The 23,238-nt window shown below is 38.4% G+C and overlaps 1 protein-coding gene across 4 annotated transcripts in view; it reads left to right on the top strand.

Annotated features, from left to right (window-relative positions):
* The window catches only part of enpp2 (ectonucleotide pyrophosphatase/phosphodiesterase 2), an 82,897-nt gene that overhangs the window by 39,386 nt on the left and 20,273 nt on the right, over positions 1-23,238 (top strand). For 2 of the 4 annotated variants that reach the window (XM_079836293.1, XM_079836292.1), the window contains exons 20-22: positions 7,210-7,349; positions 7,454-7,589; positions 7,940-8,017. In XM_079836293.1, the coding sequence (XP_079692419.1) occupies positions 7,210-7,349; positions 7,454-7,589; positions 7,940-8,017 (354 nt within the window). Of the gene's footprint in view, positions 1-7,209; positions 7,350-7,453; positions 7,590-7,939; positions 8,018-8,115; positions 8,245-23,238 lie in introns of those variants that run through there. The other 2 variants (XM_079836294.1, XM_079836295.1) reach the window with 2 other exon arrangements.

Genomic DNA, 23,238 nt, shown 5'->3' with positions numbered 1-23,238 from the left:
TGGGATGATAGACTCCGAATAGTGGTAAGTACCAACATTCCTTTCCCTTTGGTACTGGAGCTGCAAGTTCTGCATGGTCACTGTCGAATAGTTGTTGCATGTTCCGTTCTAGGGAACGCTGCAAGGAAGAGAGGCGGCTTAAAGCTTGATGTCTGTTGTTTGGAAGAACTGGCCGTGGAGATCTAAAGGGAAGAGGTGCCACCCAACTGTTGGAATTGTCCTGGAAAACTTCTCTCTCCATAGTCTTTAAAAAGACTTCATCTTCGATGGAGGGTGCAGGTTTACTGTCGCTCTCTGTTGTTTTAAATAAATCCTGGCCTAGATTGTCCTTGCTCATGTTCAAATGTGTTTCAAAGTCATGAGCTGTATGTAGAGTTGTTAAAGGTCCCGTTCTTCGTGTTTTTTTGAAGCTTTGATTGTGTTTACAGTGTGCAATATAACATGTGTTCATGTTTCGCGTGTAAAAAAACACAGTATTTTTCACACTATTTACTTATCTGTATACCGCTGTTTCCACTGTCCTAAAAACGGCTGGTGATTTCCTTGTTCTATAAAGTCCCTCCTTCAGAAACACGTAACGAGTTCTGATTGTGCAAGCGGTTCCTGTGCTGTGATTCGACCACAGCTTAGCGCACGTGAAAGCGGTTCCTGTGTTGTAATTTGACAGCAGCTTAGCGCACGTTGGAAAGGTCACGCCTCTTAACGGAGAGATGTATGCGTTCAATAATCTCTACAGCGTCCCTGGGAAAGCCAAACAAAGGTGATTTGACTCCTGGATGAAAATAACAGCGTCTCGATGACATGGCGATAAACACACTCAACGCAACAGTTCCTTTTCTCCACGCGACCGTCCGCTTCTCCACGTGGGACAGCAACAAGACCGCGCCCCCTTTTTCGCGTTTCTTTGTGGGCGGAGGTTAGTCTGTTCTACTGCTCTACTGACGTAATTAAAGAAGGAAGTACCAGGATGTAGTCCAAGCCAGCCGTTCGCTGTAGGCTTTGAAAGGGAACTTCTGTTAAATAAAATATCTCGCTTGGCATTGAACTTTGAGCTTTATAATTTTACAGGTATTATTTATGCTCTAACAGCAACATTACACACTAACTAAAGTTTGAACAATGGAATCGCGAAGAAGGGGACCTTTAAGTTACTGGTGATCTTTTCTTTAACATGTACGTGACTTGTACAAGAAACGAACAGTGAGGGTCTTCCATTTTCTAAGATGTTTGTCTTGAAACTGGAAACACTGGGCTTGTGCTCATCTCCTAGGCATACTTCGCCGACCAGAACCCATCCTAGGTCTAGTTTTTGGCCAAAGGGTGTGTTGTACGGGCCGTTAATTTGTTTTCAAACCTTATGAACTCTGAGTATGTCTCGTCCAAGCAGCAGGAGGATGTGAGCTTCAGGGTCCAGAACTGGGATTTCAGATGCAATATGCTTGAGGTGAGGTTGATGGAGAGCAGCCTCAGGTGTTGGAATTTCATTGCGGTTGTTGGGAATGTCATCACATTCAATTAATGTTGGAAGCGCAAGACTAATTCCACCATTTGCTGCTTCAATCCGATAGCCATTTGCTTTTCTTCCTGAACACTCAATCAATCCAGCACATGTCTTTAGGCTGTAAGGAGATGCTTTGCAATTGATGTTGAATAAGTCGAAGAATTTTGACCTGGCCAGAGATCTGTTGCTCTGATCATCGAGCATAGCATACATCTTTACTACATTCTCAGGATGCCCCTCAGGAAACACCTTGACAAGACCATATTTTGGAGCAAGATTTTGTGGAAAGGCCGTGGCAAACTTCAGTGCACAGAGAGCTCACCTCTTGTGTTATTGGAATTTAAAACATCCTCCCTGCCATGCTGTAATGGAGGTTTTTGGGTTTTGGGTGCCCATGAAGGTGGACCAGGATGCAGAGCTGAGTTATGACTATCACTGCGCATTCATCACATTTTAGAATGGCTTTGCAATCCCGAGCAAAATGTGACTATGATGAGCAGCACCTGAAGCAGATCCCTTGCTCTTACAGAAAAGCTTTTCGCTCATCGATTGTCTTCATTCTGAAGCCTCGACATTTCCTTAAAGGGTGGGGCAGTATTTGGCTGGATCATCTTTAGAAGGCATTTTGTCTTGAGATGCTCCATGAGAGATTTCAGTTTTGTGTACCCACACTGGTGTCTTGAAGTTAGTGCATTTTTGAGGGTGTCCTTCATACTGTGGACGGTAACTTCTGGAAAAAGCAAAGCTGGGATCGTTGCATGTTTTGGCATGATTGCAAATGAACTGAGTAAAGAACGAGAAAGGAGGGTAAGTGACACCAAATTCTTCTTTGAACTTTGAGCCTTGAGAAATCCACTTCTCTTGTAAGGCATATGGCAGTTTTTCAACAATAGGTCTGATGCCACAAGCAGTGTCTAAGTAGGCTAAGCATGGTAGATAGCCGTCTTCTTTGGCTGAGAGCAGCTCCATTAAAAGATCTCCAAGCTCTCTAAGTTTGAGGTTACCTTTGCCCGAAATCCTGGGAAAACTGTCTAACTTCTTAAACAACGCACTTTCGATAACTTCAGGTGAGCTGTAACATTCATCAAGTCTGTTCCAAACCATTTTCAAGGCTGTGTCTGGGTTTCCAATGTGAACTGCCCTGAGACGTCTCGCGTACTCTGAAGATTCTTTGCCGAGCCACTTTGACAACAAGTCTAGCTCCTCACTGGCTCTAAGACCCAAATCTTTGATGGTGTTGGTAAAAGAGGACCTCCAGGCTCTGTAACTTTCAGGGTGATCATCAAATGCTCACCAGCTCGCGACGCGCAAGATATTTCACTAGGTCCATCATGCCTGAAGTGTCAGAGTTTTGTGGCAAAGAACTTGATACTCCACTGAACCTGGGTTGTTGCTGGCATTTATTGCTGAATGGTCTTTCTATTGACTCCTCTTTCATGTTTCTTGAGAGGTTTATTTTTTGCATTTTTGGCTCTCTTTGAGATGAAGAACATGCATCAAGTACGACATACTGGCTGCCATTCACCTGCACTATATTTGGTTCAGTTTGAGAAGTAGCCCAGTTCTGATCTGTTACTTCGTCTAGTTCAAATTTGCAATCCTGAGGCTGATCAGTGTCTAAATCAGCCTGATCACTGCGATATGTAGCTTGGTCCCTGACATAATCACAAACACGCTTGTCTGTGCTTCGTGCCGATGAAGAGTGACTTTTCTTGTCATATAGCTCCTCCTCTTCAAATTCTGCTGCTGCTTCTAATAAATCTGCTTCTGCGCTAGCAGCTGCAGCCTCTTTTTCTAGATGCAGGGCTTCTAAGTTAACTTCTAGTCTGGCTTTGTCCACCTTAATTACAACTTCTTTCTCTGCAAAGGTAACTCGTGCTTGTGCAGCATCTGCCTTAGCTCTAGCACGTGCTGCAGCAACACCAACTGAAGATCTTGAAGTTCTTATTGAACTTTTAGAGGATGTATCAGATGTTATTTTACTGTATATTAACAATATATTAACATGTATATTAACAATACTAAATTCAACAGACAGAACACGGACGCTAATTGTTTATGTGGACATCCGTAAAAATTAATTTGCATGCAACCTCATTCATTCGGATGGCGATTTTACTCATGGTGGAGAAGCAAATTTTGTTATCCTACGAACCCGGGAACACGCTGCTCACGTGGTCATTCGCATGATTATCTGCTGTAAATAAAATATCATATGCTTGGAATAATAAGAATAAAATCATATTTAATTTAATAATAAGAAAATGATATCCTAATTATTTTTTAATTATTTAAATTTCCTGTTTAAAAAATAGAAAGATAGACAGATTATAGATAAAATGGTTTTCTGTCTTGTATTTTCTCAAAACGATGGATGTCATTTTGAGCGGAAATAAGTTAATATAGACTCTTATTTACATGAGGTAAACATAATGCTGCTTGGTTATTTTAACATAGCCTATATAATTGCTTCTGTAGCCTGATAACTAGGGCTGGGTAAAAAATATTGATTGCTCGATTTTTAATAGAATCTAATTTTTCTCTTAAATCCCAAGAATCAATTAGTCATCCTGTTTTCAGTTGATGAATGAAGTAACATTGTAGCACGCCTCCCATCCAATAAATGGCAATAATCTTTGTGCTTTGTTACTATTAATGTGAAACAAAGTCAATATTTCAAATTACGTCCATTTTATTACGAAATTCAAAACCATAAATAGCCCTAGCAAATTGAAAAGCTTTACCCATACCCACATGCTGGGGTCCATATACTGTAAACATTTTTGATGTCATTTTACAGGAAACCCTTTGTTACATAAAACCGTGCTAAAAGTGATAAACATTTAAGTATATGTTGTCTGACCTGTAATAAACCCCCTAAAAAAGAGCGGCTTTTTGATTTTTTGGTTACAAATTCATTTTGAAAGTGCACAACTCACAAGGCCCTGTGTGCTTTAGCATCATGCAGACAGTTTGGCTGTTTCCACTAGATTCACCAAAGAATCCACAGTGGATTCACTAGAATCCACAGTGGATTCACTAGAATCCACTTGATAAAATACTGGAAAAAATAATTTTGTCTGTATCATGTTGAATGCAAGGTTTATTCAAATGGATCTGAAGGGAGGAATATGACCTTTTTTTATGTAATTTCCACCTACCATAATCTAAAGTCTCCCGATACCCATATACAGTGGTATTAAATTATTTTTCCCAGTGTTTGCTGACATATGCTGGAAACAACCAAAACTGTCTGTAGGGTGCTAGAACACACAGGGTCGGAGATATACACTTTTAAAAATGAATGTATAACCAATAAAATAAAATATTTGTTTTGTTTATTATATCACAAACAACATACAGTATACTAAAATATTTATCACTTTCATCAGTGTTTTTTGTAATTTCAGGGTTTTCCTTAAAATGACATGGAGATATTGCATTTATACCACTGTGTATGGGTATGGGGAGACTTTAGATTTGGGTAGGCAGAAATTACAGAAAGGTAATATCCCTCCATTCAGATCCATTTGAATAAATCTTGCATACATGAAACAGACAAAGTTCATCTCAGACAACATGTACTTAAATGTTTATCACTTTTAGCAGTGTTTTATGAAACGTCAAAGGGTTTCCTGTAAAATTACACCAGATTTTTGTATTTAGACCACTTTATGGGGGTATGGGAAGCTTTTCAATTTGGGTAGGCGAAATCCAGGCGGAAATGGTCCCAGAGTAATTTAGTGAAAATAAGTTACTTTGTGTAAAACAAATGCCAAAGTAAACATTCTAAGCTTTCAAATGGTACCACATATGAGGTCAGAGCTCCTCTACAGACATTTAAAATTTCAAGTATATATTTGATGTTATTCCGGACCAGGGTCCATGGAGTTTAAGAGGTTAATACCAGTTACAGCGCGAAATAAACATGAATGAGCATCTGAAAGTGTGTTAAAAAAAGATAAAATATAACTTACCGAAATCCATATCATGTCACATGGAATCGCTCAATCAGTGTTTCAACCGTGGAAAGACGTCAATAAAGCAGCTTGTAAACAATGTCATGTAAGGTCACATTTACCTCATAAAAATCCAGTGTCCATAAACTCGTTGGTGAGCTAGAGAGAGGAGCATTTTGATAAATGTATGCACCATATTACATATTCATTATAGATTTAATGTTCTTTAATATTTAATGTATGAATAAATCTGGCACATTAAAAGTTTATGACAGCCACCGTTTAAATGTTTATATTTCAAAAAACAAGTTGGAGTAGAAATATGATTATGTAATTGTAAAGTTAATATTATAACTTTACTATTATTTAAAAAAAAAAAACGTCATTGTCAGTGTAATTTAAGTGTTTGTATACAATTCAGTAAATTTTTACCTTCAATATTATAGTAGGCTACTACTGACTCCCATAGTTTACAGCATTAGTTAAGAGTTTGTTTTAAAATTAGTTGATTTTTTTTAAAAATAAAAAACATCGCCATGTATTGTACCTGATATATATCCAAAATAATCGAATCGAATTGCAAGCTTGTGAATCGAAATTGAATAAAATTGCAAGCTTGTGAATCGAATCGAATTGGGAAATTTGTGTCAATACCTAGCCCTACTAATAACGGCCCATTTCAAATGTCAGTCAAGTCAATTTTATTTATATAGCGCTTTTAACAATGTAGATTGTTTCAAAGCAGCTTTACAGTGTTAAACAGGAAAATAATGCAGCATAATTTTATTCAGCTGTATAGCCATTCTGGAAAAAACGCTGATGTCATCAGTCCACTTCAATTATCATACAGTGACAGTGTGGGCTTTAGATCAATAATTAGATCAGTAATTTAGTTTAAATGGTTAATTTAGTTTATTAATTAGATTTATTTCGATGTTTAGTTGAAAAATTTAGTGTAACTTGGTGTAAAATTAATGTATAACTGTTACATGCTTTTCTTCTTTCACTGTTGAGCAGCGATTGTTCTTGTAAATACTTTTCAGCATTACAGTAATAAAAGAGTAGGCTAGATCTTTAAAATGCATTCCAATTACAGCAAAGTGCCACCGTACGGTGCTCCGCAGTGGTCAAAAAGGATATAAACTGTGAATTTAAGTGATCTCTTCTTGAAAACTTAGAGATGTGGATTCAAACGGCAATTAAATTACCACACGACCTTGGTGTTTGTCAAAAAACAGTAGGTAATTCAGCCAGGGATTTTTACGCGGGCGGTGGAAGAAAAACACTGACATTCTGGATTCGGATAGCAAGAAAATCACAGACTAGCCCCTGTAAATTATGAAAATACCTTACGACCCCATGAGAAACAATTACCATTTGAATAGGGCTATAGACGACCCGAACAAAGAACTGAATGAACTAGAGAGAAGCTAATTAACAAAAACTGGAACAGGTGTGTAATTCAAATCAGTAACCATAGGAACAAACTAGTGGCGGGATAATGGAAACAAAGGAAACAGGTACTAGAAAATAAACAAAAACATTGTAATCCATATGAATCAAGCACTTTAATCTAAGTCTTCTGAACAGAAATTACTGCTTTAGGAAAATGTTTGGTTTTGAGGAATTTTAACTGATACGGTAATAGTATGATATAGTTGATATAGTATGTTAGTAAGTTATATTTTGTCATTCTGCTTTTCATAATAAGAGATTAGCAACCCCTGCTTTCTTTTTTTTTCTTTTTAGACAACAAGAATCTTCCTTATGGTCGTCCAGCGGTCATGTTCCGCACCAAATACTGCATTCTTCATCATAGTGACTACATTAGTGGCTACAGCGAAGTTTTGTCTATGCCTCTCTGGACATCTTATACTGTATCTAAGCAGGTGCAGTTGACAAAATTATGTTAGTTTTTAGTCAATTCACAAAAAATAAACTGTACACTGTTGTATTAGAGTCTAAACTTGACTGTGTGGCTTTTCTGTTGCAGGTAGATTTCACCCCTCTGACTGAGGCTCTGAGTAACTGTGTTCAGTCTGATATTAGAGTTCCTCCAGCCTACAGTCAGTCCTGCTCAAGCTACCGCGCAGACAAACAGATCTCCTACAGCTTCCTCTATCCACCTCGTGAGGCTTCCATCTCTCTCTATAGTGTACACATCCTAGACTCAGTAATATCATGTACTAAATCTAAGACAATTCTGGAAACCAGCAAAATAGAATTAGTACAGCATTGGGCTTAATCTTAATTGGGCTTCTGTTCTGAAGATCAAACACAAAACTGTGTCAAAGGATAAAATTAAAATGTATTTCTCAAGTTTGGTCAAAATTGGTCAAATTGGATTTATTTCTTGTCTAGACTGGGCCAGAGCATTGTTTTAGTACATCGGTTTTAGTGTGTTTTAGTTTTGTGCTTTCACACAAAATTGTCCACTGATGTCTGTTAAATATTTTTTTCATGATCTTATAATTGACAGAGCTTTCCTCCAGTTTGGAACTGAGATATGATGCTGTTCTCATTACCAATACTGTACCAATGTATCCAGCATTCAAACGTAAGTGTTCCTTTAATGCTTGCATTGATTTTTCACAATAATTTAAAGGTCTTAATGTCTTAAAATCTTTTTATTTTTATTTTTTATGCATGTTATAGGTCTTTTGGTGAACAATTCATCCGTGCATATGTTTCTTTTCATTTTGTTTAAATTTTGACCTTATTAATCAAAATGTTTACAATCTTACAATCTAATCAACAACTGATAAATAAAAAGTCCCGTCCTACATTTTTTTCTTTTTTGATAATCAGTTACACTTGTATGAATGTCATAATACGGAACAAAAGATCTGTTGCTACTTCCATTTCATCGAGACTTTAATAGATTACATACTTTATACATACTTTTAAAGGGGTCCTGAATTGAGAAATCAACTTTCCCTTGAGCTTTTGATATATAAAAGGTCATGGTAATATAAGAATATCCTGTAAGTTTCAGAGCTGAAAACGTCCTTTTTAGTCAAAGAAAAGCTTTTATTGACACCTGGCCCAGCAAACGATCGATCTCAGAATGTGCCAGGCTGTGACGTCAGAGTGTGGTGAAACACCGCCTCAACAGAAGAAGAACAACGCCTGATTCTGTAGCCCCGCCCACCGTCTCGTGCCTGAGATGAAATAGGCCTACATAGAGCTAAACCGGATCGAACTTCTAAGCAATAAACATACCACATAAGCTTCATTCGGATTCCAATATTATGAATGCATGGATCAACTTTATTTTTAATGAATATCCAGCTCACGTGGGGAAGACATTGCGTGTTTGTTCCTTCATTTCACCACAGATTTGTTAATAAACAAGAGACTGTATTTGCAGACAGGATGAGATTACATTAATGAATGAAGCAACACACTAATGTGAGAGAATGTTTTTTATATGTGATAGTATTCCATTGTTACAGATCGTTTGATATCTAAACCACATTAATGTGTACGTGTCTAACTGAACATAACTTAGCATGCTGTCAAAAGCTGAAGAATCCTTTATTTGTGGTGTTGTTGGTTCAATGCAATTCGGGATCAGACTCTGTCATGTATGGGCCAGGGCTCGCAAAGCCCAACGTCCCGGGGCTATGCGTTTTCCAGACGGGCTACCAAATTGTAAGCCCTGCCTGCCGACTGGCTATCTTAAATAGTGAAATAACATTCCTTTCTTTATGTGCGTTGTTCACTCTCTTGACTTGATATTTGATGTAAGGTTCGCGGTTATATCCATCGGGCCAAGAAAAAAATAACATTCCAATCAGTCGCGGGTGGATGAGAGATAAATCATTGTGTTTGTTTGATAAAGATATTTTGCGAGCCCTTTGGGCGATTCATTCCGGTTGCCGCTTTCAAAACAATTCCCACATGTACTGACAGGTGACCTGAAGCTCATTAAATATGCAAATCTTATCTAATCCTAGCCCTGGGCATTTACATCCAAGTCTTCAGTGTGGCACACCCATAAAAACTGAGCGTTCCAGGAGAGAGCCTTAAAACCAGGGTAGAAAATAGCCTATTACTTATTCATTATGATGTTTTTGAATGTAAAAACCACGCGGACATCATAAGTTGACTTCAGACAACAGTATAAAAAATGTAAAAAGCCTGTTCATGACCCCTTTAATACATACATACTTGAGCTTAAAATAAATCCTGTATTGTCAGGTAGGAGGTACGAATTTAGTAAACATGTTAAGTTATAAATAAACCATGGAGGCCCATCAGAGGTAATGTTAATGAAATTAAATTCACCCACTACACCCTTAAATGAAATTGAATGATAAAAAAAGGGTGTTGTCATTTATTGAATTTTAAGAATTAATTCGATTAAAAAAAGCACTTGGTGCCATATTTACTAACAGTTTGTGCCAGTGCAAACCCTCCTTTGTCATTAAAATTACTGTCAGAATTTACTAAAGACAGTAAAATTGTGATGAGAAGGCATGGATACAGTTATTTTTAAGACTGACCTTATTGCATGGAGTTTGAGTGACTGAATGGAGCTCAAGCGTAGTTCAGGCAGACAATGGTGTGACCTACAGATCAGCTAAGCATACGCTGATAGCTGGCTGAGCCATTTATATTCACCTTTTTAGCCACTTGGGGGAGTTTTGTTGTCTGGCTATCACCAGACCAAGCTCAATTTAAGATTGAACATTGGTCTGGGGAGTCTGCTCTGTATTTTCTACTGCACAAGAGGCGTGATAAACAAGCATAAATTAAATTCCCGTCTGTGATTGGTTCCCGCAAAAGTGTAACAGAAGCAGTAGAAATAAATGTGCGGGTTTCCAGACTGAGTTGCCGGGCGAAATCAAATCACTGGCAGATTAGGCTGGGTTTACCCAGTCTAGGAGTTTTGCACTAGGTGTTGTACTTCTGGGAGTTAGGTTAATTTAGCTATTACTTATTTTAGCCACTTGGGGGAGTATTGCACTAGGTGTGGCACTTCACTGGGAGTTAGGTATATTTACAGGTGTGGCAATCAGTTAGGGAAGGTGTGGATGCTGAGCACCCACTCCACTGACAGCAAAACAGCACTTTATTAATTAGCACTGGGTGAAGTATTAATATTTCAGTATTAATTTATGTAAAATACCTTTTATACCATTATAATAAATAGGAACACCACCCAAAAAGAGATAATGCCTGGACTTAGAATCTTTCTGCTATGCGTTGAGAACACCATGCCATCCATACCGAGGCTTATAGGATAGCCTCCACATGATCCATAACTCCTCCCACTACCAATTAATCAGTTCATCCGTACACTCATTTGCTTTAGTCTGTTGCAGACATCCCAAGTCTCCCGGAAGTTCCGGGAGTCTGCACATTGATAGCGGTTCCCTGATGGCCGCAAATTAGTTATATTCTCCCGCAATCTAGAGCGAGCGAGCAAGCAAGAGTGTATCTAGAAACTGGAGCGCTATGGCAGAGGGAGAGTGCCCCAACAAACGAAAGTATAAAGTATAAACATAATGACAATCTTACAGTTTGTAATTGACATATTATGGTTGAAACAAGTTTCATTTCATTTGCATATTTGTCTGCCGGCTAGTTGCCAAGGCTACATGAAAACAACAAACTCCTTAGACCTGTTTAAAGTTGCAATGAAATATAAATAAAAGCAGTTTACATAAATAGAATAAGCAGCTTATGTAAATAGTAAAAGTGATCTACATAATTTTTCACAAATAATTGCATAGGCCTATAGAAATTATATATGAATGATATATTATATTATAAACTATACAAGTAAAGTCATGTTCTGTGGTGAAATGTCATCTTCGGGATACCTTTCCTCCTTTCATTTTTTTTTTTCACTGATTCATAACGCTTCGAAGCTTCATGATGCCGTGTTTTGAAATCGTCATCACTATATAAGTCGTTATTTAGAGTTTTTTTGCGCACAAAAACTATTCTCGCCGATTCATAAAGTTATTGTAGAACCACTGTAGTGAGATGGACTTTGTAACGACGTCTTTAGTACCTTTTAAGGGTCTTGAGAGTGAATCGTGCATTGTGCCAATGGAGGCCTTTCAGAGCCATCAGATTTCAACTAAAATATCTTCATTTGTGTTCTGAAGATGAACGGAGGTCTTACGGGTGTCGAACGACATGAGGGTAAGTAATTAATGACAAAAATTTTCCTTTTTGGGTGAACTAACCCTTTAAAGGGTCCAAAAATGAAATTTCTTCCATTAATGACTCACCCCAATGTTGTTCCAAACCCGTAAGACCTCCGTTGATCCTCGGAACACAGTTTAAAGCTGATTCCGATTTCGTTTAAACTCCTACGGTGGCCGATTTAGTCCAAGATTAACATGGCTTCCAGTTCGACCTCGTCCACATTCGACATGGTGCCTGTGGGATATTCTGTGCACAGTGGGATGGTTGGAACTCAACTGGCCTAATTATTCGGCTAGAAAGAACTGCAGCTAATCCAGAGTGAACTTTGATGATAGTAATGTTTATTCAGTCATCCAATTGCAAGGCATAAACAGGTTTGAGTGGATATGTACATAAATGTGGTTTCTGTGAGAGAACAAATAAGGATGGTAAATATACATGATAATGACATGACAGAAGATACACAGTTAAGAACTGTATAACTATAAGTTACATTTGTATAATGTAACCGTAAACCAGAGCTTATTGTACCATATATAGGCGCTAAATGCAGCTGCATTAAAAGGAGCGGAGCTGCCGCTGCTGCTGCTAACAAGCGGTGTCGCATTACAAAAGTGTGTGCATAGCTTTAGCACTGTAGTGCGCTCTGTATAACAATTGTTAATATGCCGATCAGACCTGATACATATTTCCATCAACATACATTACAAGCAAATATTTTCTATAAACGAATAAACATTGTTGATAACAAAATAACTGAATGATTATTCAAATAGGTGAGCATTACGCTATTGTATGTTGACACAAAAATACTTCTGAGGTGACATCAACTGAATTACGCGATGATACACTCTGAAACACATCTACAATGACAATAACCATTATTACTTACGGAGTTATTAACGCACACAAATACCACACAAGGAAAAACAGACTTTTGAGGAATAAACAAGCCAGGAAAACTCTGTATAACTCTGTTACTGGACGCTGCTGAGATGAAAACACTCTGCGCATGCACCAGACAAGTCTGAACAAGTTGACGCGCACATGCGCGAGGCAGGGAATTTTGTACAGTGCCATCGAGTGTTAAAACCGGTTAAAACGCGAAAGGTGAAGCTTGAATTTACGGGTATGTCCCTCTTTGGCTAATGTACTTTCAAGATGGAGGGGCAACATGGCGACCTGCATTCGAACCCCTACCCGTATGTATTTTAAAATGCATATTATAAACTTACGAGAATACTTTATTACTTGAAAGAAGTAAATATACATTAATGAGCACATATATTTTTGAAAGACCTAAGTGTTTTTAGCTAAGTAGTGTGCTTCATAAAGTCTTAGTTTTTGTTATTTTTGGACCAAAATGTATTGTCGACGCTTCAAAAGAGTAACTAACCAAATGATGTCACATATGGACTACTTTGATGTTTTCATTACCTTTCTGGACGTGGACTGCAAAGTGTGCACAGACTTGCATTCAAACCCACATAGCAAAATTTGTTTGGCCCACCTCTGGGCCACACCCTTGTTTCAGTTCTGGCCCAGTTCTGGCTGGGTCCCCGGCCCAAAACTGGCCCACACACTGAAAACGGACACAAACAATTTCCTCTGGCCCAGATATGGCCCACACCCTGTAAAATGACTCTTATTTATTGTGTTGGCCCAGATCTGGCCCATACCCTGTAAAACGACATGTATTGTTTTATGTGGCCCAGGTCTGGCCCAGCCACTGTAAGATAGGTCTGGCTGAGGGTCGGCTGGGTCCCCGGGCCAGACGTGGCCCAGAAACTGGCAGTGAAACACAAATTCAACCATTTAAAAAGATTAAAGATTTTTTATTATAAATTAACAAATACACTTTAATATAAACATGTATTAACAATAAACAAATACACTGTAATTTTTTCAACCTCAAAATAACTATTATATTTACTGTATATTATTAAAAGAAAAACATCACTCTCTTTAACACTAACTAATTTCCTTTTGCAAAAGTCAAGTCACTGTTAAATATATAACGCTTTATACAGTAAAGACAGTTTCAAAGCAGCTTTACAGGGAGTTCATTAACTCTGTAATGTTCATCAATTATAAAAAGAGTTCATTTAAACTATAAAGTAGCTCTGGAGAAAGCAGTGTTCTTCCAGCTCAGTTCAGTTCTCATCCAATAGTGTCAATGCAGGCAGATCAGGTGTCCCCAACTAAGCAAGCCAGAGGCGACAGTGGCAAGAACCCAAACTCCATCAGGTGACAGAATGGAGAAAAAAAACAGGCTTCGGGAGGCCAGTTCTCCACGGGCCAAACAAACGGACATGGTGTGGTTCTGATTCCAGGCTGCTTCTCAAGTCAGATTGTGGATTGAGAGTATTTAATTCAGCTCCTACTATTTGAAGATTGGAAAAGATCATGCCAGCATTTGGTGTGATGGGAGTTGAAGCTGGACATTGGGTCTGTAGAACTGTTTCTCATGGTCTTTGCTGAGGATCTGTGCCGATGACTGTTGTGTCAGCGAGGTCTTCTCAGGCGGTTTGTTTCTAGGTCTTGTCTGACATTCAGGGCCGCACTGTGGTCATCTTAGGGTGCAAGTCCACCATCTGATCTGGATATGGACCAGATCCGGCTGACTACAGTAACCTTGGGATAAAAATGAGACAGACAGACTAATATTACCATCCTCTTAAGTACATTATGTGTTATGAGAAATGTTTTCAGTTCTTGACCTAATTTATGGAGTCTAACAATCCTTTATGGGATTTGAATTATAGAAATGTGAGTGTGTTTTGTTCATGCATTAACTAATGTTAACAAAATACAACTTTTCATTTGAATAATTAGTAAATGTTGAAGTAGGATTAATAAGATTAATAAATGCTGAAGTACTGCATGCTTTCTTAATCTATGTTAACTAATAACTAATGTAACATAACACCTTATTGTAAAGTATCTGTAAAAAGTTTTAGTGTTGAATTCCAAACTGAGCATTCAGATCAACCTTCAGTTTATGTTCGCTCATAATCATAGTAATCCCAACTGCAGTAAAATATGTTAAATTACTACTCGTAGTCGTAGTACTTATCACATTATACGGGATATATATGCTTTAATATTTTTATTTCGCTCTAAACAAAGTGAACCTGCTCTAATGAAGCAGATTAGGTTATGTTCAAGAAGAATGCTGTTTACCTCACGTATCTATAGTGGTCTTCCGGCTTCCCATAGTGTTACAACAAAATAAATCTTATTTAATTTCAAATTGCACACACATGAGTTGGTCTCCGCGGGTATAATGCAGCTGGTGGTCAGTGTAGTTTGACTTACAAACAAATTACTCTTTTTATAGTGAATCAAATCATACAGAGCCGCGCGGCTGTATAAGATATGGCTGATTCGAGAGCCTAATCACTCGTTGAACGAATTGACTGACGAAATTTTAGCAAGCAAATGGGATATGACTCAATATAATTTTATTAGCCAACATTACAGTCCACTGTATATAGAGCAGTTTAAAAAATACCTAGTTTTATCCTAAAATGAGACCCTGGGCCTTTATCCACACTCCGGTACCGAATATATTCTGCTGTTTTGTAATAATCATTGCAAACCATTTAGATATTAAAACACGATTTTTATCTCGACAATTAAAACATCAAACATCACTAAAACAATAAATGAATTAAATTACTTACTCATTTTTCAGCCGAGATGGTTCCTCTCGAAGATGAAATGGTCTGCGTCTGCGTCTGCCTCCTCAGGATTTAACCGCCAAAACTTTTTTTCTCACGGCTGAGTTGCTTAATTCCTGTAGTGGCCCGCCTGTGACAAAACGAACCCGGGCCGAAGCTAAATACACGGCGCTACACCGAGTATGAACCTGACACCGTACAACTGCGTTCAGCCGACGCTGGCCCATTCAAAAAAAGCCGTCAGTCAGCCAGATTGGTTCATGCACAGTCGGCACGGATCTGGCCCATTATCTTTTCACCAATGCCGACAGTGAGCCAACAGTGGCGCATTTCAGCCGGAATCGGCCCAACTGTGCTTGCTATCTGGGAAGGACTGAAAGCCCTCGGACTAAATCTAAAATATCTTAAAGGGGTCATATAATGGTACATGCACTTTTACAAGTTGATTATACGGAAATGTGTGTTGGCAGCCTGTACACAACCATCCTATAAAATGCAAAAATGATAAAAATACATCCAGTGTTTTTTTTAATCTCCTTATATGTTTTCCCCTGTCTCAAATCGAGCCATCTGACCGTGTGACGTTACACGGTGTACGCTCCTCCTACGATTGTTGATTGACAGCAGCGTTTCAACACAGACCCGCCCTGAGCGAGCTGTCATCAGTCCGCCATTGTTGATACTCTGGAGCAGAATGGCGTCTAAGCGATTGTGATGTTCTGTTCTTGGGTGTAATAACGAACACCACAGTCATTTTGATGTTCCTAAATCCGAACCGCTGAAGACCCAGTGGCTGCTGAGTTTTGTTTTAGAAGGGAATATTCCCCCCGATCAACGTCAATGTTTGCGCGAATCATTTCTCAGCAGACTGCTTTATAAACGAGGGTCAGTATAAAGCAGGTTTTGCTAATAAGATGCTCTTGAAAAAAGGATTGTGTTCCTGCTGCACCTCAGGAAGAAGTGAGTGTAACGTTTTATTAACCTTTACATTAATCTTTGCAAATCGCTTGCACGCTTCACGATGAATGAGGCTAAAGTTTACAGGGTAAGTTACATTACGGCATGCTTTCTTTGTATGACGTTCTCATTCATAATTCATAATCCCACGTTTATAATGAACAACGCGTTATGGTTATTACAAACTGTGTACTCTGGTGATAAAGTTAAAGTGGTAACACTACACTAAGCTTACTTTTGTACATGGTTTATAACGGTGTCTGTTACTGATAAAGAAGTAATGTCAAAAAAAAATCTTATAACATAACATCAATCTGTCAATGAACTAACATATACATCAGTAAACACATAGCATTCGTATCTCACTACGCTACTCTGCCAGTACAAAGATAGATCAAAGTGACATGACGTTAACCAACCATTCAGAAACGCCCTGTTCGAACTTCGTTTGGTTCGTCATCTTGTTCCTGGTCCGACTCCGGTTCAAATTGATAAGGTTGCTCAGATGTGTCCTCAGAGACTCCCGTTGCCATTATTTCTCGAAAATATACCCTCAATTGTTGCCAAGGCAACACTCCACGTGTGTTGTGGTGTTGTGTCGGGTCGACCGAACGCCCCACAGAGCAGAGGGGCGGGGTGAGCAAAGCTCATTATCATTTAAAGTCACATACACTGAAATGACTTGCTGAAAACAGAGCTGGTTTTGACCAGGGGCCCGTTCTTCGTACGTTGCTTATTACATCTGAGATGATTTGACAGATCCCAGATCTTTTAATCGTGATAACTGATCTCTGGCTAATTTGGTTCTTCAAACGAATTTGCGGATTGGATTAAAATATCTGGATTAAATGATCTAAGATTACTGAGCGTTCTTTTTTTCCCTGAAGAGGGCAGATGCATCGATACTCGAAACTCGAAGCAATGCAGCGATTGGCTGGCGTCAAGACAGCAACGTAATGACATCATATAATTAAAAAGTCACCTGGCAAAAAACTTGACAAATTACACAAAAAAACTAGCCTGACGTCGTCATACTCAATTCTAGTCAGAATATGAGTCTGATTCTGCTCCGTTGGGCTGTGATTATGGGGCGTGTTTCAACCGAACCAGGAAAGACCTCAATTGGATAGACCTACAACCAATCAGAGCAACAGAGCGACGCACAACGTTAGTTGTCAAATGTCAACTGCACTGTGTTGCCATGTCCGCGGGTTGAAGCGACCCCAATTGTGATATACAGACCCAGGAATGCGATTTTTAGCTGCCAGTCCTGCCAACATAACACATATTTTACCCCCCAAATGCCTTTTTTCCCGGAGAACCCCCCCTGGAAAGCTATTGGGCTTGTTTTTGGCTAGTTTTGAGGAACGTTAGCAATTGGGCGGGTTTTGTTGTAAAAACTTGGCAACCCTGTACTTGCACGCACGCTGGAATAAGTAGCCTAACGTTAGAAGAAGAAGATGAGTGTAAACGATCTTTGCCGGTGTTGTAAAAAAAAGAATTTAAGGAGACACAGAGTACTTACCAACACGATCATCATTTCTGAGAGAAATAGAAAAGGTGAATGCATATACGAACAAGTTCTCCGTTTAGGATTAGAACAAACTTAACCCAAGCGCCTTTGATGACGTGGATGATTACGTTAATGTTGATCATCTGTCCATCATCGTCTAAAGCCCGCCCTGACAATATCATTGGTCCGAACAGCTTCTGTTCGGGCATAATTACTTCTCTATGGATCAAGTCCAGACCGAACTGCCCGAGTAAAAATGTTGTGGGCGGGGCTAAGTTCGGCTGGCATCCAGGCTACAAAAAAACCCCACGAATTTCTGAACCGTTATAAGGAAACAGCCAAACGACCAAACGAACATAAAAGTTATAATAGATAAATGATAAATGTTTTTTTTTTTTTTTTTAAACATGATTACCAATTATTTATATTTACGATTTTATACAGTATTTGTACACCCTTTACATTTTTATTTCAATGTTGTAATTTAATTTTTTATTTAATTTGAAGCAGATTTGTAACGTGACAGTTTCTTATGGGTCAAGATAAAATTATCCTCTCTTGCGCTGCATCAAGCCACTCCCATAATATCCGTGATCACTTAATGCACGGCTCAGAGTAACTGTACAACGTGTGTAAACCAATAAAAACTAAATTATATAAAGTAATTATTCCATCACAAATAAATCGCTCAATCAAGTGGCTGTGTCTATAGTATTATACATTCTCATATACATATACAATATAACATGTTTATATTATTATTTAAAATTATTATTATTGCCCCTGGTTCAGTAATGCACTCTTGTAATAAAGTAGCAGTGGCTGGGACAGATTTTAAGTATCACCTCAAGATGCAATCTAATCCTGTTTACATGAAATAAGCCTGCTCCCGAGCAGGTTTAAGCTTATGGACCTGTTACTATGACAGCAAGTCCAGGATGAGCTTCGAAGAACCAAACAATCCAAGATCATGTCAAATCGTCAACAATCAAATCCAGCTAACTGAGTTAGCGATGTACGAAGAACGGGCCCCAGGTAAAATGAGTGTTTTCTTACAATACTAATGAGAATTTTTAATTAAAGTATATTACAAACTTTTCATTTAGACACTAAAGAATCATATTAACTTGTACAAAAATGGCATTCTATGACTCCTTTAAACTGTGTTCTGAGGATCAGCGGAGGTCTTACGGCTTTGGAACAACATTGGGGTGAGTCATTAATGGAAGAAATTTCATTTTTGGGTGAACTAACCCTTTAAGGTGACGTTAGCTAGAAGGATCGAGTGAGCTATGTGTAAGCAACTAAACTAACGTAGTACATTTGCGTATCTACGGTTGTATTTTGTAATTTATGACAACACTGGCATGAAATAATATTAACCTTTGTCATTAGACATATTTAGTTATGTAAGCTACTTGGATTATCCTATTGTTACTGTACTAGCATCTTGCGTTGGATCTAGACAACAACGGGGATATTATCGTTAATGTTGTCTCTCTAAGAAACTTTCAATTTAATCAGAAATTGTTTAGACAGTCAAGAAGTGGATAAAATCACTTACTGCTTGCAGGTATATGGTTGGAATTGCCCCTTTCTTCAGTGTCGGACGCTGAGCAAAGCCTGCTTGATATTGTCCCAGGTTTGAAAAACTGTCCGAGGTGAAATGGGCTGAGCAAACTGACAATTTTGAATTATATTGTCGCAGTATTTGATTATAAATAAACATCAACCATGCCTGTTGACATGTTTTATCTGTGGGAAGAGTATGAAACGTCTTCACATCCCCTGCACAGCCTGGAACATAACATTTGTTTCCATGATCTGCCATGTTCGCTATCCTCGCGTGACGCTTGTTTACGGCTTGTTATACGGCTGCGCAGTTTCGCCTGACAGTGAACGTGTGCTGGCATATGCAAATGTTGTGGGCATACATATTAATGATCCCGACGATTGCATCATTCTCGGTGTAACGTTGAGATTTGCCTATTTTTCTGTGGTGTTTTTCACAAACAAGATTTACATATGAAGGAGGAGGCAGTGGTGTTTGAGACTCACTGTATATGATGTCCATGTACTGAACTCCTGTTATTTAACTATGGCAAGGTTAATACAATTTTTCATTCTAGGGCACCTTTAAATCAGCTTTCAGACGCGTTTCCCAAAAGCATTGTAACAATAGTCACCAACGATCAACTTAGGCGTACAATGCTTTTGGGAAACGCAGCCCTGGTCTGTTATTGTCATGTAGGTAGGGTAATGTGGGCAGCCACATCATCGTTTTCAAAGGTCTACATTTTGGTCCGTTTACACTGAAACTAAACCCCGGAGTTTTCCATCTAAAACGGGGTCTGCATTGTTTTCAAAAGTATTTGTTTCAAGGTTTGAAAATGGCGGAGTAATGTAGACGACAGGCATAACCGTAGCAAAAGTTATGCGTTTTAAAACGGAAATGCACTAGTGTAAAAAGGGACTAATAATGCTCATCTGATCTGGCTTAGCAGGGTTGCCAACTTTTAAGTTCAGGTTGGAGTGAGACGATTGGCACAAATATCGATTTCGATATTGATCCAGTATCAATTCATATGTATATAGCCTACTGTACATATAAGGAAAAATAAGTTTGCCTTAGCACTATTTTAGTACTATTTTAAACGTTTCTTAGGTTAAATTATATGCTTGAATTCATTAATATGCACTTGTGTGTGCTTATATAAGTATTATTAAAAATATTAGGATGTAAGTTATTAACGTTTTAAAATTTCACATTTAAAGAAATCTAGTGTTTGATCATATCTAAATATTTATTAAAATGCAAAACCTAAAAATAAGTAACCAGTTTGATCTGCGATACTTTTTTGAGCAACTAGATTTGATACAGGCACCTGGTGGATAATGGCATTACAAATGAAAGTTATAATTTTTCTAGCCACAAAATAACTCTAATTTGCCTCTTTGAATTGGAATTCTCTATTTTAACCTTAATTACTACACTAATTGTAATATAAATAATACAAATATTTTAAGTGGTCATTAATTGACAATAATTATTGCACAAATAGTATTTCGTACCAAAAGATCTTCCCAAAATATTCAATAATTTTTATTTAACTAAAATAATATAGAACATTTATTTAATTGAAAAATAGTTAAGTTGTATGGTCACATTTGACCATCAATGAGTATGACGAGTGTGAGCAATTAGTGAGGAATACCTGAGGGCTAAATACAAGAAAAACATTAACATTAATGTTAACATTGTTGCATCTCCATCACTCTCCATAATAAAACAATCCTGTAAATATGGTTGACGTAATAATCAATGCACACGATGCTGTACTGTTTACCAAAACTTGCTGCAAACACCTGTTTAGTGAAGCTGTTGTGTATCCGCTTAAGCCATTCAAATGTATTGACACAGCGATAGAAGTATTGAGAGCTCCATGAACCACGTGACTGCGCGCGCCGCCACGAGATGAAAGCATGTCGCAACTCTGTTTTTCAATGATTCTGGCTTTAACTGTATGCCTCATTAAGTGCTCCAAAACGATATTTATTGTTTGAATTTCGCAGTAAAACTTAAAAAAAAAGTAAAAGCTTAGACTTTGTTTAATATCAAAAGCAGGTTTGGCAATTTGGCATGAGATTAAGTTGGGCAGAGTGAGACCGTGAGATAGAGCCTGAAAGCGTGTCTCACGCCAAATGCGTGAGAATTGGCAACCCTGGGCTTAGTGTTATTTGTTGTTTGGAAATTGGAAATTGCTTGTTCCTTAAGCTATCTAGTCATATTGGAAACATGCTTGTTTGCAAGGATTTTATGTTTATCATTGGAAACATTCTTGTTGTTTAAGGCTTAGCTGTTTTTAGGAAATGTTGTTGCTTAAGGCTTTTTTGTGTATTATTGGGAACATGCTTTTTATTGGGAATATGCTGTTGGTTAGGCTTCTGGTTATAATTGCCAACATGCTGTGCTAAGCTATCTGGCTTATTTGGTTATTGGCAACATACTATACCAGCTTATCCGGGTATCAGTATCATACTTGTTCCTTAATCTATAGTGTGTCAGTTACATAGTCATAGCTTAAGAGTCATCTGGTATTGTGAACATGCCATGCCTTAAGTGTATACTGGTATTAGCAACACGCTCGCTCCTTAAGGCTATGTAGTAGTTATCGGTAGCATGCTGCTGCTTAAGGCAATTTGTTTATTATTGCATATTTATACATACATATTTATACAACATATTTGTTGCTTAGGAATTTTGGTTATTGCATATGCTGTCCCAAGCTTATCCGGCTATCAGCAACATTCATTTCTTTAAGCTTATCTAGTGCATCTGTGTTGCTTAAGGCTTATCTGGTTGTTATGGGGAACATATTGTTGCTTAAAGCAGTATGTAAAGCAGAACGGATTCATGTTCATGGATGAGGAAGGAAAGCGGTGGTTCCATGGTTTATATGCAAGTAAACCAGCAACCGAAGGTAACAAGGATACAATGCCATTGACAAGTGATGCAATGACATGGACATTTCACTGGTAATGTGAATAGTCTGATTTCAATGGATTAAAAGGGTTCACGTAAACGCAGCTATTTTAACATCCATCCATGTTCTACACCACCTTTTCTCCAAGGCCGCAGGTGGTGGAACCTACATTCATAATTATTTTTATGCTAGCATCATTATCATTACTCTCTTAAAGGTCCCATGGCATGAAATTTTCATTTTATGAGGTATTTCAACATTAATATGAGTTCCCCTAGCCTGAATATTGTCCCCAAGCGGATAGAAATGTTGATCGGTGTAAACTGAGTTCTGGCTGTCTTTCTCTGCCCTTGAGAAAATGACAGGCCAGACTAGCCAATCCTGAAGTCTCCTGTTTTGACGTCCAAACAGGAACGGTTACATCCCTTTCCTCCGCCCAGAGAATCTGGCATGCCCATGCAAACGCTCGAGAGATCATGCTTTGTGAACGAGTGAATGCTCGCAGTTTCTCAGTGTTTGGATGTACAAATGAAAACAGAAGTCTTTTTTCAGTTCCTTCTGATCTGTGATCAGTGATTTCTTATGTGTAGCTAATTATTTATTATTCGTGCACACACTGCAGCTTCTCTCTCCCGACAAAACGGTGTTTTCTATCTTGTGAGTCAGTGTTTTTGTATGTCCTCGCCGCGTCTATCTGTTCTAAAATGTGCATACAGTCGTTTCTGCTCAACATCAGCAGACTCACATCTCTTTAGAGATAAACCTCACGCCGAAGCTCGGGCTGCACTGGCTGGTCGGCCTTAAACATCACCGACCCCCAGTACTGCATCTGGCCCACAGCGGAGGCGCCAGATTAAGCAGAAGGGGGGTAAGCGTGAGCATATCCGGGCTAGCCAGCTTTCCCCACAATAAACTGGATTACATTCGATAATTCGACAAATCAGTAGTTACTATAAATAACTTTGTTAGCAATCGC

This window comes from Gobio gobio (genome assembly GCF_949357685.1).
Source record: "Gobio gobio genome assembly, chromosome: 15".
Lineage (NCBI taxonomy): Eukaryota > Metazoa > Chordata > Actinopteri > Cypriniformes > Gobionidae > Gobio > Gobio gobio.
This window is presented reverse-complemented; position numbering and strand designations above follow the sequence as displayed.